This window comes from Pelobates fuscus, chromosome 4, assembly GCF_036172605.1.
Source record: "Pelobates fuscus isolate aPelFus1 chromosome 4, aPelFus1.pri, whole genome shotgun sequence".
NCBI lineage: Eukaryota > Metazoa > Chordata > Amphibia > Anura > Pelobatidae > Pelobates > Pelobates fuscus.
Window position 1 is genome coordinate 190,602,245 of NC_086320.1, and position 15,231 is coordinate 190,617,475.

The window sequence follows — 15,231 nt, forward strand, 5'->3', positions numbered from 1 at the left end:
CTCCGTCTCTCGCCTTGAGCAGTTCCTGCTCATCTGCCCACACAGTCAGGTGTCTGTCAAGGACATGTTTGAGCATAAGAAGCCAATGTCACCAAGTCACCCCCTTGCCCGGCATCTGACAGCTGGCTTGTCTGAACTCTTAGCCCGCCAGCTTTTACCATACAAGCTGGTGGAGTCTGAGGCGTTCCAAAAATTTGTAGCTATTGGGACACCGCAGTGGAAGGTACCCGGCCTAAATTTCTTTGCACAAAAGGCAATCCCCAACCTGTACTCGATTGTGCAAAAGGAAGTAATGGCATGTCTGGCACACATTGTTGGGGCAAGGGTCCATCTGACCACTGATACCTGGTCTGCAAAGCATGGTCAGGGCAGGTATATCACCTACACTGCGCATTGGGTAAACTTGCTGACAGCTGTAGAGTAGTTGGTGACACCGCCACGACTTGCAGGCAGGCCTGCTGCCACCTCCTCTACTCCTCCTACTCCATCCTCTTCCATAACCTCCTCGGCTGAGTTCTCTTCTGCTGCTGCGTCTTGCTCCACATCAACGGCACCCGCCCAGCTCCCCAGGTACTATTCCACATCCCGGATACGGCAGTGTCACGCCGTCTTGGGGTTGACTTGCCTGAAAGCAGAGAGTCACACCGGACCAGCACTCCTGTCCGCCCTGAATGCACAGGTGGATCAGTGGCTGACTCTGCACCAACTGGAGATCGGCAAAGTGGTTTGTGACAACGGAAGAAATTTGTTGGCGGCATTGAATTTGGGCAAGTTGACACATGTACCGTGCATGGCACATGTGTGTAATCTGATAGTACAACGCTTTGTGCATAAGTACACAGGCTTACAAGATGTCCTGAAGCAGGTCAGGAAGGTGTGTGGCCATTTCAGGCATTCCTACACGTCCATTTCACACTTTTCAGATATCCAGCGGCGAAACAACATGCCAGTGAGTCGCTTGATTTGCGACATCCCGACACGTTGGAATTCAACACTCCTAATGTTCGACCGCCTGCTCCAACAAGAAAAAAGCCATTAATGAATATTTGTATGACCGGGGTGCTAGGACAGCCTCTGGGGAGCTGTGGATTTTTTTGCCACGTTACTGGACGCTCATGCGCAATGCCTGTAGGCTCATACGTCCTTTTGAGGAGGTGACAAACGTAGTCAGTCGCACCGAAGGCACCATCAGCGACATCATACCATTTGTTTTCTTCCTGGAGCGTGCCCTGCGAAGAGTGCTGGATCAGGCCGTAGATGAGCGTGAAGAGGAAGAGGAAGAGTTGTGGTCACCATCACCACCAGAAACAGCTTTATCAGCATCGCTTGCTGGACCTGCGGCAACGCTGGAAGAGGATTGTGAGGAAGAGGAGTCAGAGGAGGAATGTGGCTTTGAGGAGGAGGAGGAAGACCAACCACAACAGGCATCCCAGAGTGCTCGTTGTCACCTATCTGGTACCTGTGGTGTTGTACGTGGCTGGGGGGAAGAACATACCTTCAGTGAGATCACTGAGGACGTGGAACGGGACATGAGTAGCTCGGCATCCAACCTTGTGCAAATGGGCTCTTTCATGCTGTCGTGCCTGTTGAGGGACCCTCGTATAAAAAGGCTAAAGGAGAACGACCTGTACTGGGTGTCCACGCTACTAGACCCCCAGGTATAAGCAGAAAGTGCCTGAAATGTTACTGAATTACCGCAAGTCGGAAAGGATGCAGCAGTTCCAAAATAAATTAAAAAGTATGCTTTACACAGCGTATATGGGTGATGTCACAGCACAACGGGAATCTAACAGGGGAAGAGGGGTAATCCTCCTCCTCCCACAACCACGCCGGCAAGGACAGGATGCTTTACAGGCGTGTTGTTGATGGAGGACATGCAGAGCTTTTTAAGTCCTACGCATCGCCACAGCCCTTCGGGGTCCACCCTCAGAGAACGACTCGACCGACAGGTAGCAGACTACATCGCCTTAACTGCAGATATCGACACTCTGAGGAGCGATGAACCCCTTGACTACTGGGTGTGCAGGCTTGACCTGTGGCCTGAGCTATCCCAATTTGTGATAGAACTTCTGGCCTGCCCCGCTTCAAGTGTCGCCTAGGTCAAAAAAGTCTAGATTACCTCACCTTTATTAAGATGAATGAGGGATGGATCCCGAAGGGACTGACAGTGGGCGATACATTTGATAAAAAAGGCCTGATGCGGGGGACGTAACAGGGATTAAACTGATAAGAATAGTACTACTTAACACACCACTCCTATCTGGTGGCACATTAGATTGCACACGCAGTGCCCCAAATTTGATGTAGGAGGACCGATCAAGCATCTTTTTCGATCTCCCGGTTCCTAAAATCGATGCCATATACACATCCCCTGATAGGGGACGTAACAGGGATTAAACTGATAAGAATAGTACTACTTAACACACCACTCCTATCTTGTGGTACATTAGATTACACGCACAGTGCCCCAAATTTGAAGTAGGAGGACCAACCAAGCATCTTTTTCCATCTCCCGGTTCCTAAAATCGATGCCATATACACGTCCCCTGATAGGGGACGTAACAGGGATTAAACTGATAAGAATAGTACTACTTAACACTAGAGATGTCGCAAACATAAAATTTTCCGTTCGCGAATAGCGAACACGAATTTCCGCAAATGTTCGCGAACGGGCGAACCGGGCGAATCGGGGCGAACCGCCATAGACTTCAATAGGCAGGCGAATTTTAAAACCCACAGGGACTCTTTCTGGCCACAATAGTGATGGAAAAGTTGTTTCAAGGGGACTAACACCTGGACTGTGGCATGCCGGAGGGGGATCCATGGCAAAACTCCCATGGAAAATTACATAGTTGATGCAGAGTCTGGTTTTAATCCATAAAGGGCATAAATCACCTAACATTCCTAAATTGTTTGGAATAACGTGCTTTAAAACATCAGGTATGATGTTGTATCGATCAGGTAGTGTAAGGGTTACGCCCGCTTCACAGTGACAGACCAAACTCCCCGTTTAACGCACCGCAAACAACCGCAAACAGTCCATTTGCACAACCGCAAACTCCCCATTTGCACAAGGTTGGATACCAAGCTAGCCATGTCCCGTTCCTTGTCCTCACTGATGTCATTGAAGTTCTCTTCCTACACCCAGCCACGTACAACACCAAGGGTCCCCGAAAGGTGACAACAAGACCACTGGGATGCCTGCTGTGTTTTGTCTTCCACCTCCTCAAAGCCACCTTCCTCCTCTGACTCCTCTTCTTCAGACTCCTCTCTCTGCGTTGCCTCTCTCTGCGTTATTATAAGGTGTGTTAAGTAGTACTATTCCTATCAGTTTAATCCCTGTTACGTCCCTCATCAGGGGACGTGTATATGGCATCGATTTTAGGAACCGGTAGATGGAAAAAGATGCTTGGTTGGTCCTCCTATTTCAAATTTGGGGCACTGCGCGTGTAATCTAATGTGCCACCAGATAGGAGTGGTGTGTTAAGTAGTACTGTCACGAACGCACCCTACTCCAAGAGTGTGCGTGACGTAGTTGTGGTGGTGAAAGAGTTAAAGTAAACTATTTGTCTGCACTAGACCGGAAATAATGACAAAATCCCCCCCTTTTTTTTTTTTAATTCTTTATTTTTCTGTGCTTAGCGTAACAAACAGGCTTGTAATGCCACAACAACAGGTACAAGCTCATGAGGACATTTTCAAATAAACTGAATCACGGTATTCAATAGGTAAGCACAATTTTCGGTGTAAATATACATGCTTCACACTAATTGTAGATAACATTCAAGACCTTTAACACCGCTGGGTGGCTTGCAAGATTATATTCAACAGGAAAACATGCGTAATGGTATAAAATGCCTAGAATATAGCACTTTTTGTGAACTAAATTAAACAAGTGTGTGCCAAGCGAGAAACAAATTACTAGTACCAAGGAAACTGGGAGTTGTACTACCTGACACCATTATGCATATTGCACAATGAGTACACCACCAATTAACGATTTGAACGTGAGCAAGGGGTATACACATTCTAGGATTGCGGGCGACAGTCACAGTGGGAGGGTGGTTCCCCTTAGGTACAAGGCTGCAGACTTCAGACATCTCTTCTAACCTTCCATGTAGCTTCCATGAGCACATGTCAGAGATAAAGTCCCGGTCTCCATTCAGCCGATGCCTTGCAGCGGTAAGGCATAGGCTCTGCATGGTAGGCTTTTCAGGCTTGGTGGCACCCGACAGCTTCTGTGATTGTAACTTAAGCTCTGCAGTATCCGCCCGGGCCGGCTCTCTGTGCTCCATGCTTGTGGGAAGTTGAGCTTGCGGGGGGCCAACTTGTGTGACGGTGCGCTGCGGGATCCAGGATAGCTGCTCTCCACTACGTTCATGCTGTGTCTGGCATCAGGTCGCTGGTGCTCTGCTCGGGTCCGGTCTGGACTGGGGTATAACTTGCGTGGTGGATGTGATCTTGCTCTCCCCATTTTGCAGCGCAACACTCTCTTCCGCCCTCCTCGGGCCCATCTTGGGGCCGGAACCCGTGCTGTGCGCTGGTGCTGTGCTTGTGGACTCTGGTGTGAGACCTGGGACTCCCGGTGTGCAAGGTACTGCTGTCGTTGGGTCAGCTTTAGCCAGAAGTTGGCAAAGAGATTGTCTAGCCGAGACATAAGGGGGCTCAGGGCATCCGCCATTTTAGAGTAGCCTCCTTCAGACGTGTCCGGCAACTCTTTGGCTTGGTCGCTTAGGAGTAGGGCCTCCGAGATGTGGACCGGGATATCCCCCACCGGTCCAGAGGGGGGGTAGCGGGGCTGCTCTATAACCCACAGGGACTCAGCCCACTCGGTTCCAGCGATCGGCCGCCTCGCCGGACCAACATGAGCACTAGGCCCCACCCGCACCGCCGGGGATTACAGGAGATTCCAGCCGTGGGATTACACCGAAGGGCCCCGGTCGGTGTCAGGGTTAGGTAAGTCTCGGTGGAAGAACGTTTGGGGGGTGATATCTGTCGATTAGATGGCTCGAGGTGGAGTTCTAGTTTGGAGCTCAAGTGAAATGCGTCTAGCCGCCATCTTGTTCAGGCCCCGCCCCCAAAATCCCCCTTTTTAACACCACCCACACTTAAACATAATAATATAACTATTACTATCTTAACGCTGCCACCACCAAGACAATTTATAAATGGGGTGCCTTGGTCCCCCAGGTAAATCAACAATAAAAACCCACCAAATATTACTTAGCACAATATCTATGTAATTACAAAAATACTAACTAGTCTCTTCAGGTAACGTGATTCTTAACCAGACAAAGGTAGAACTTAATAAATTAATGTTTATTATGAGCTAAAATAGTCACAGTGCATATAATAATATATAATAAACAAATTATTTGCACCAACAGCATTTAAAAACAAAAAGGATAAAATAACAGAAGTCCTAATTACTCACTTAGGTTTTCAAAGCACAACTTCTGTCCAGGGGGTCTCTGGCAAGGAAGGATGATGGTGACTCACTCAAAATTAGATCTTGGCACCAAGCAAGTACACTACCACCCTTCAGGATCGCAGGAGATATACCCTGTGGAATTATCACACCCCACCCAGGGGCGTACCTATAGTGATTCTAAGTGACCACCTCCTTTGTTCCAGAAACAACAAGCCAAATATAACCTTTTGGGTTTATCTCCTCTACTGTACTTGCCACAGAAATAATAATTGCCTCTATGAATTTGTTATTGTTTTCCCATTCCATAGACATGTTGCACGCCCCACCTGCGATCCAATAGGACAGACATCAAAATTCCTGCCACACGGTTTAAGTTGTGCAACTCATGTTTAGGCTTAATTAAAAGATTGGGCTTGTCCCATTCCAAATATAATAAAAATGAGGCTTTATTATTATTCTGTGGGGTAAATATGAATGTTTTTGTCCTTCCTTTGGGTATGATACTGGAGCAAAGCTAATGGCATTTACATATCAAAGAGATTTACTCAGCACTTAATGTTACAGGCCAAATGGATGAAGAGACATTCAGACTTTTCCCAAGTGTAGAACCTCACACCTTGCAGAGCCTTGATTACTTCACATCCATATTAGTAAAATCCTTTCAACATTGCTATGCCATCCACACTTCCCCTTCTGTCATGCGACCTCTGTGGGGGTCCCAGCTTCAAAAGATGTAACCCCTGTTAACCTCAGCAATAGCATATTCACTACACAAATTACATTAAAGGATAATATTTCATAATGTAATACTAAATTATGCACCCTTGCCGTGACACCTCCCCCAAATAAGAGACGCAATGGGAGAAGGCTCACATGCCTCTACCTTGCGTATCAACACTTGTTCCTTTTTGCCTCCACCTCATACACTCATCTTTTTCATAACTCTGGTTCTTCATGAATGGGGTAGCCCTCATGTGTTCGCACACCTCCCCCAAAAAGGCTTGCCCTTTGTCCCTAAGCCATAGAACAGCCATATCCACAACACACATGCCTGATTTGCCTGTTTCCTTCTCACACTGCGCTCTGGTCACATCTCTTGGGCCGCACCCACTGCGCCCATGTAGTAGCTCTAAGGGGAAGAAACCAACCAATTTCTGCAGTACTCCCCTGTAAGCACACAAAATATGAGACAGAGGACACTCCCAGGGTACCTGCAATGTATCCACACTCCTTATCTTTTTTTAGTTTGTGGTCTGTCTGCAGGGCTTGTTGCCCTTTTTGAATCAAAAAGTTGCTTAGAGACAGATTCCTTCTCCTAAGCTGGCTTGGGTGTATGTGTGAGATGTGATTGTGATAAGCTGACAAGGTTCCTGGTTCCCTCATCAGTATGCTCCCCTGCGGCCATTCTCCCTGAACCCACAGGCTGAGTCTGTCCCTGCCCCTCACTTTGGGCAGGCCGTGGATGGGTCCCCCTTTCTACCGATGGAACCTCTGTCTCTCCCTCACTTTCACTCCATGTCCTCACACATACAGAACCTTGGAAACTGGCAGAGTCTGGTGCAAAGTAAAGCTCACACGCACTCTGCACTCCCTTACAGCCATGCTTTCCCTCCATACTTTCACACAGCCCATCTGATACATTTGCTTCAGGCACATATTGGCACACATATTCATTCAGCCCTCTGTCCCTAAAATTCTCTTCCTGCACATTGTCACATGACACCTTTGACACCCCTTGGTCAGGCACATAATGTGGCACACGCTCACATAATTTCCTCTCCCAGCCAGGCCATCCTCCCACAATCTCACATAGCCCCTCACTTTCTCCTTGTTCTGGCACCTGACATACCCCTGACTGAGATACAGGGGAACATATCAACTCATCCTGCCCTGACTCCCAGTGGTTTGATCCACTTATGTTTTCACATGGCATCTCAAACAACCCTGGCTCTGACACAGATAGGCACACACGCTCATCCAGCCCTGCCTCCCCTTGCAGTTGTTTTTGCCCACTCACACATGGTATTGCAGGCACTCTCATTTCTGGCCCGGACTGGCATGCATGCTCATTCTGCACTCGCTCCCAGCACAATTGCCGGCATACACCTTCACATGTTTCCATGGACACCCCTGGTTCTGGCACAGATTGACACACATTCTGCCCTCCCTCAAAGTAAAGTTGCCCTTGCAAACTTTCCCCTGTTACCACAGACACCTCTGGTTCTGGCACAGCCTGGCACACATGCTCATTCTGCCCTCCCTCCCAGCACAATTGTCTGCATACATTTTCACAAGTTTCCACGGACACCCCTGGTTCTGGCACAGATTGACACACATTCTGCCCTCCCAGAGAAGTTGCCCTGGCAAACTTTTCCCTTGTACCATAGACACCTCTGGTTCTGGCACAGCCTGGCACACATGCTCATTCTGCCCTCCCTCCCAGCACAATTGTCTGCATACATTTTCACATGTTTCCACGGACAGCTCTGGTTCTGGCACAGATTGACACACATTCTGCCCTCCCTCCCAGCGAAGTTGCCCTGGAAAACTTTCACCTGTTACCACAGACACCTCTGGTTCTGGCACAGCCTGGCGCACATGCTCATTCTGCCCTCCCTCCCAGCAAGGTAGTCTACGTACACTTTTACATATTGCCCTCTGCACAGTAGGGCCCCTATGAGGCTTGGGTTTAAAACACACATTACTTTCAGGCACATACTGGGATAACAATCTACCTAAGTCAGTACCAAGTAATACATTTGCAGGGATATTCTCATCTACCCCCACATTTCTGAAACCTTTCCCCGCTCCCCAATCCAAATAAACTCTTGCCATTGGCACTACAAGCCGTATCCCCCGAATTCCTTTAACTGCTAGAGTCTTCCCAGGAATTAAGTCCTCAGAGCGCACTAGCTCTGGACGCACAAGAGTCACATCTGCCCCAGTGTCCCTGAGTCCCACAGTTACCTCTCCTCCGACTGTCACAGGTTGCAGATTCACATTGTTGCTGCCCTCTGATTTGGTCACGGACAACACAGAAGATGGGGCTCTTGCAGGTGAGGAGCGTCCCTCCCCAGCTGATAATGCTGGCTGCCGTTTCCCAGGGCAAGCAACACCAATGTGCCCCACTTGGTTGCAAACAAAACATCTGTGACTATCTCCTTGTGCAGATGTGGCACTAGCTCCCCCTCTCCCTGAGGTAGAAGCTGAAACAAAGGATGGCCCGCTAGGCCTGGTGATGGGGAGTCGTGGTGGTGTGGTCCTCCAGCTGGATGTTCCCTTGGCAAAACCTCTGCTCCGGTCCACTGTTGCTCGATTGGCAGTGTGGAAATCTGCCAGCTCACCCGCCTCCAATGCCGTTTTGGGGTTCCGGTCCAGCAACCATTCCTGTACATCGGCTGGGCAGAGCTGCAAAAACTGTTCTTTTATTAACAAGTCTTGCAAACTTTCCAAAGTGGTAATCTCCAGCCCTGTAGTCCACTGTCGGAATGCTGTCGCCAGGTGCCCCACAACTGCTGCATAACTTTCTGTGGGATGCTTTTGCAAAGTCCTGAATTTCTTTTGGTACACCTCAGGAGTAAGGTTGTACCGTTTTTGCAAGGCAGCCCTAATCACATCATAGTCCTGGTCAAATTCTGCTGGAAGCGCAGCAAATGCTTCCAGTGCAGGACCTCGGAGACCAGGGGTGATGTATTTTGCCCACTGGTCCTTTGGTAGCTGGTACTGCCTGCAAACTTTTTCAAAACTGCGCAGGAAAACATCCAAATCACCATCTTTGTACAAAGTTGGAAAATTCTCTGCACGTTGTTTGGGTGCAGAAGAGTCTCTGGAATTGATACTTATAGGGGAGGCAGTCAACCTCTCCAACTCAGCCATTTTTAGTTCATGCTCTCTGGCAGCTTGGCGCGATGCAGCCTCTCGCTCAGCCTGCCGCTCTGCAGCCTCTCTCTCCCTCTCAGCTTGGCGCTCTCTCTCAGCTCGGCGCTCTCTCTCACCCTCCTGATATTGAAGGATAAGCTGTAGTCTTTGGTTTATATCTGCTGAGTCCACATATTTCAACACAGTTTGCAAGTAAGAATCCAAAGGATCTCCAGATCTCGGTACATCGCTGACAAAAGCTACAGGTATCTCTGCAGTGTTTGGGGCATCACTTTGCACTGCTTGTTGCAAATCATAGTTCACCAGCGCTTGTAATAGTTCCTCTTTTGTTTTTCCCCGACAGGGAATAGATCTCTTCCGGCAAAGCTTGTCTAGCACTGCCTTGGACTGTGCCTGGTACTCCATTTAGTAAATAAAAGATAGCAAAGAAAAAAACAGAGAAGGGGTGGGGGGACTGTTGAGGTGTAAATATAATATATATGCACTGAGTTCAGCCTTTGGAAATTGAGACACAATTTCTTTTAGTGCCTAGATTAACCAACAAATCCAGCAACACTAAAATCTGGTACAAAAAGATGAAAAATCTTTTTAATTATCCCACCGCTATGCCACCAATTTGTCACGAACGCACCCTACTCCAAGAGTGTGTGTGACGTAGTTGTGGTGGTGAAAGGGTTAAAGTACACTATTTGTCTGCACTAGACCAGAAATAATGACAAAATCCCCCTTTTTAACACCACCCACACTTAAACATAATAATATAACTATTACTATATTAACGCTGCTACCACCAAGACAATTTATAAATGGGGTGCCTTGGTCCCCCAGGTAAATCAACAATAAAAACCCACCAAATATTACTTAGCACAATATCTATGTAATTACAAAAATACTAACCAGTATCTTCAGGTAACGTGATTCTTAACCAGACAAAGGTAGAACTTAATAAATTAATGTATATTATGAGCTAAAATAGTCACAGTGCATATAACAAGATATAATAAACAAATTATTTACACCAACAGCATTTAAAAACAAAAAGGATACAATAACAGAAGTCCTAATTATTCACTTAGGTTTTCAAAGTACAACTTCTGTCCAGGGGGTCTCTGGCAAGGAAGGATGATGGTGACTCACTCAAAATTAGATCTTGGCCCAAGCAAGTGCACTACCACCCTTCAGGATCACAGGAGATATACCCTGTGGAATTATCACACCCCACCCAGGGGCGTACCTATAGTGATTCTAAGTGACCACCTCCTTTGTTCCAGAAAAAAACAAGCCAAATATATCCTTTTGGGTTTTATCTCCTCTACTGTACTTGCCACAGAAATAATAATTGCCTCTATGAATTTGTTATTGTTTTCCCATTCCATAGACATGTTGCACGCCCCACCTGCGATCCAATAGGACAGACATCACAATTCCTGCCACACGGTTTAAGTTGTGCAACTCATGTTTAGGCTTAATTAAAAGATTGGGCTTGTCCCAATCCAAATATAATAAGCAAAGCTAATGGCATTTACATATCAAAGAGATTTACTCAGCACTTAATGGTACAGGCCAAATGGATGAAGAGACATTCAGACTTTTCCCAAGTGTAGAACCTCACACCTTGCAGAGCCTTGATTACTTCACATCCATATTAGTAAAATCCTTTCAACATTGCTATGCCATCCACACTTCCCCTTCTGTCATGCGACCTCTGTGGGGGTCCCAGCTTCAAAAGATGTAACCCCTGTTGACCTCAGCAATAGCATCTTCACTACACAAATTACATTAAAGGATAATATTTCATAATGTAATACTAAATTATGCACCCTTGCCGTGACAAGTACTATTATCTGTTTAATCCCTGTTACGTCCCCCTCATCAGGCCTTTTTTAGTCGAATGTATCGCCCACTGTCAGTCCCTTTGGGATACATCCCTCATTCATCTTAATAAAGGTGAGGTAATCTAGACTTTTTTGACCTAGGCGACTTCTCTTCTCAGTGACAATACCTCCTGCTGCACTGAAGGTCCTTTCTGACAGGACACTTGAAGAGGGGCAGGCCAGAAGTTCTATCGCAAATTGGGATAGCTCAGGCCACAGGTCAAGCCTGCACACCCAGTAGTCAAGGGGTTCAACGCTCCTCAGAGTGTCGATATCTGCAGTTAAGGCGAGGTAGTCTGCTACCTGTCGGTCGAGTCGTTCTCTGAGGGTGGACCCCGAAGGGCTGTGGTGATGCGTAGGACTTAAAAAGCTCTGTATGTTCTCCATCAACAACACGCCTGTAAAGCGTCCTGTCCTTGCCGGCGTGGTTGTGGGAGGAGGAGGATTACTTTCACCTCTTCCCCTGTTAGTTTCCCGTTGTGCTGTGACATCACCCTTATACGCTGTGTAAAGCATACTTTTTAATTTATTTTGGAACTGCTGCATCCTTTCCGACTTGGGGTAATTCGGTAACATTTCAGGCACTTTCTGCTTATACCCGGGGTCTAGTAGCGTGGACACCCAGTACAGGTCGTTCTCCTTCAGCCTTTTTATACGAGGGTCCCTCAACAGGCACGACAGCATGAAAGACCCCATTTGCACAAGGTTGGATGCCGAGCTACTCATGTCCCGTTCCTCATCCTCAGTGATCTCACTGAAGGTATGTTCTTCCCCCCAGCCACGTACAACACCACGGGTACCAGATAGGTGACAACGAGCACTCTGGGATGCCTGTTGTGGTTGGTCTTCCTCCTCCTCCTTCAAGCCACATTCCTCCTCTGACTCCTCTTCCTCACAATCCTCTTCCAGCATTGCCGCAGGTCCAGCAAGCGATGCTGATAAAGCTGTTTCTGGTGGTGATGGTGACCACAACTCTTCCTCTTCCTCTTCACGCTCATCTATGGCCTGATCCAGCACTCTTCGCAGGGCACGCTCCAGGAAGAAAACAAATGGTATGATGTCGCTGATGGTGCCTTCGGTGCGACTGACTAGGTTTGTCACCTCCTCAAAAGGACGCATGAGCCTACAGGCATTGCGCATGAGCGTCCAGTAACGTGGCAAAAAAATTCCCAGCTCTGCAGAGGCTGTCCTAGCACCCCGGTCATACAAATACTCGTTAATGGCTTTTTCTTGTTGGAGCAGGCGGTCGAACATTAGGAGTGTTGAATTCCAACGTGTCGGGATGTCGCAAATCAAGCGCCTCACTGGCATGTTGTTTCACCGCTGGATATCTGAAAAGTGCGCCATGGCCGTGTAGGAACGCCTGAAATGGCCACACACCTTCCTGGCCTGCTTCAGGACGTCCTGTACGCCTGTGTACTTATGCACAAAGCGTTGTACGATCAGATTACACACATGTGTCATGCACGGCACATGTGTCAACTTGCCCAAATTCAATGCCGCCAACAAATTTCTTCCGTTGTCACAAACCACTTTGCCGATCTCCAGTTGGTGCGGAGTCAGCCACTGATCCACCTGTGCGTTCAGGGCGGACAGGAGTGCTGGTCCGGTGTGACTCTCTGATTTCAGGCAAGTCAACCCCAAGACGGCATGACACTGCCGTATCCGGGATGTGGAATAGTACCTGGGGAGCTGGGGGGGTGCTGTTGATGTGGAGCAAGACGCAGCAGCAGAAGAGGACTCAGCCGAGGAAGTTATGGAAGAGGATGGAGTAGGAGGAGTAGAGGAGGTGACAGCAGGCCTGCCTGCAAGTCGTGGCGGTGTCCCCAACTCCTCACGCATTCCATGCTTGGCAGCCGTCAGCAGGTTTACCCATTACGCAGTGTAGGTGATATACCTGCCCTTACCATGCTTTGCAGACCAGGTATTAGTGGTCAGATGGACCCTTGCCCCAATACTGTGTGCCAGACATGCCATTACTTCCTTTTGCACAATCGAGTACAGTTTGGGGATTGCCTTTTGTGCAAAGAAATTTCGTCCGGGTACCTTCCACTGCGGTGTCCCAATAGCTACAAGTTTTTGGAACACCTCAGACTCCACCAGCTTGTATGGTAAAAGCTGGCAGGCTAAGAGTTCAGACAAGCCAGCTGTCAGACGCTGGGCAAGGGGGTGACTTTGTGACATTAGCTTCTTATGCTCAAACATGTCCTTGACAGACACCTGACTGTGGGCAGATAAGCAGGAACTGCTCAAGGCGAGAGACGGAGTGGCGGATGGTTGAGAGGGGGCAAGGAGGACAGCATTGGTTGACGTGGCTGAAGATGCTGGACCAGGAGGAGGATGGCGGCTTTGAGTTTGTGTGTTGTTTGTACGCATGTGTTGATCCCATAGGCGTTTGTGATGTGCGATCATGTGCCTTCGCAAAGCAGTTGTACCTAGGTGGGTGTTGGACTTCCCACGACTCAGTTTCTTTTGGCACAGGTTGTAAATGGCATCGCTGTTGTCAGAGGCAGACACACAAAAAAAATGCCACACTGCTGAGCTCTGCAATGACGGCATTCTGGTGGTGGCAACAGCATGCGTTGATTGGCGTGCTGTCTGGCTGACCCCGGGGGCCGATGCATGCTGTCTGACTGTGCCACTAGCTCCTTGCGACGACCTCCCCCTGCTTCCAACTCGTCTCCTCCTCCTCTCTGTCTCCCCATCTGAACTTTCCCCCTGTTCTTCTTCTTTTCTAGCGGGCACCAACGTGACATCCACGGACGCATCGTCATCATCAACCGCTTCACTTGTATCTGACAACTCAGCAAAGGAAGCAGCAGCGGGTACAACATAATCATCATCACACCGTACGTCCATGTGTAATGCTGCCTGACTGAGACATATCCCTGTTATCTACATCCTCTGGCAATAATGCTTGCGCATCACTCATTTCTACCAACTGATGTGTAAATAACTCCTCTGACATATCAAGTGAAGCGGCTGTGGTGCTAGTGTTTTTGGTGGCGGCAGGCGGGCGAGTGGTAACTTGAGAGCTGCCCGCAGCTAAGCTGGAGGAGGATGGTGCGTCAAGGTTCCGAGTGGAAGCTGTAGAAGATTGGGTGTCCTGTGTTAATCAGTCAACTATGTCCTCAGAACTTTTTGAGTTCAGGGTACGTGGCCTCTGAACACTGGGCATTATTCTAGGGCCAAAGGGAATCACAGCACCATGACCACGACGGCCCCTGAGGGGTGGCCTGCCTCTGCCTGTCATTTTTTTTCGATTAGTGGTACTATGCGTGCAAGCTACTGTGACAACAAATATGAGTGGCACTGTGCACTGGCAGAAGTTGGCAGAGTAGACGCCTGACACACACGCTTGTAGACAACTGACTGCTATTCAATCTATTACAGACCAAACTCCCCGTTTAACGCACCGCAAACAACCGCAAACAGTCCATTTGCACAACCGCAAACTCCCCATTTGCACAAGGTTGGATACCAAGCTAGCCATGTCCCGTTCCTTGTCCTCACTGATGTCATTGAAGGTCTCTTCCTCCACCCAGCCACGTACAACACCAAGGGTCCCCGAAAGGTGAAAACAAGCCCCCTGTATTTTTTTTTTTTAAATGTACACTACTGTAACACCAGATATGAGTTGCACTGGTGTGACACTGTGCCCTGGCAGGCCCTGAAATGCACACGTGTGAAGGAAACTGACTGCTATTATATTACAGTCCAAAAAGTTTTTTTTTTTTTTTTTAAATGCAAGCTATTGTGACACCAGATATGAGTGGTGGCACTGGGCAAGTGGACACAGTATACGCTGTGAGCCTGACACACACGCTGGCAGGCAGGCAACTGCAATTAGATTACACAGGAAAAAAAAAGCAGACTGATGTTCTAGCCCTAAAAAGGGCTTTTTGGGGTGCTGTCCTTACAGCAGAGATCAGATGAGTCCTTCAGGACTGTAGTGGACACTGAATACACTAGCCTAGCTATCAATTTCCCTATTAAATCAGCAGCAGCACACTGTCCCTCCTCTCACTAAGAATGCAGCTTCAGAAT

The 15,231-nt window shown here is 48.3% G+C and overlaps 1 protein-coding gene across 1 annotated transcript; it reads right to left on the minus strand.

Moving 5' to 3' along the window:
* Positions 1–6,502: 6,502 nt before the first annotated feature.
* Positions 6,503–9,715, minus strand: LOC134609399 (uncharacterized). The gene is made up of 3 exons (XM_063453076.1): positions 9,427–9,715; positions 8,072–9,390; positions 6,503–6,598 (listed from the first exon to the last, which is right to left on the minus strand). Exons 1-3 carry the CDS (start codon positions 9,713–9,715, stop codon positions 6,503–6,505), a joined length of 1,704 nt encoding a protein of 567 aa, XP_063309146.1.
* Positions 9,716–15,231: the final 5,516 nt, after the last annotated feature.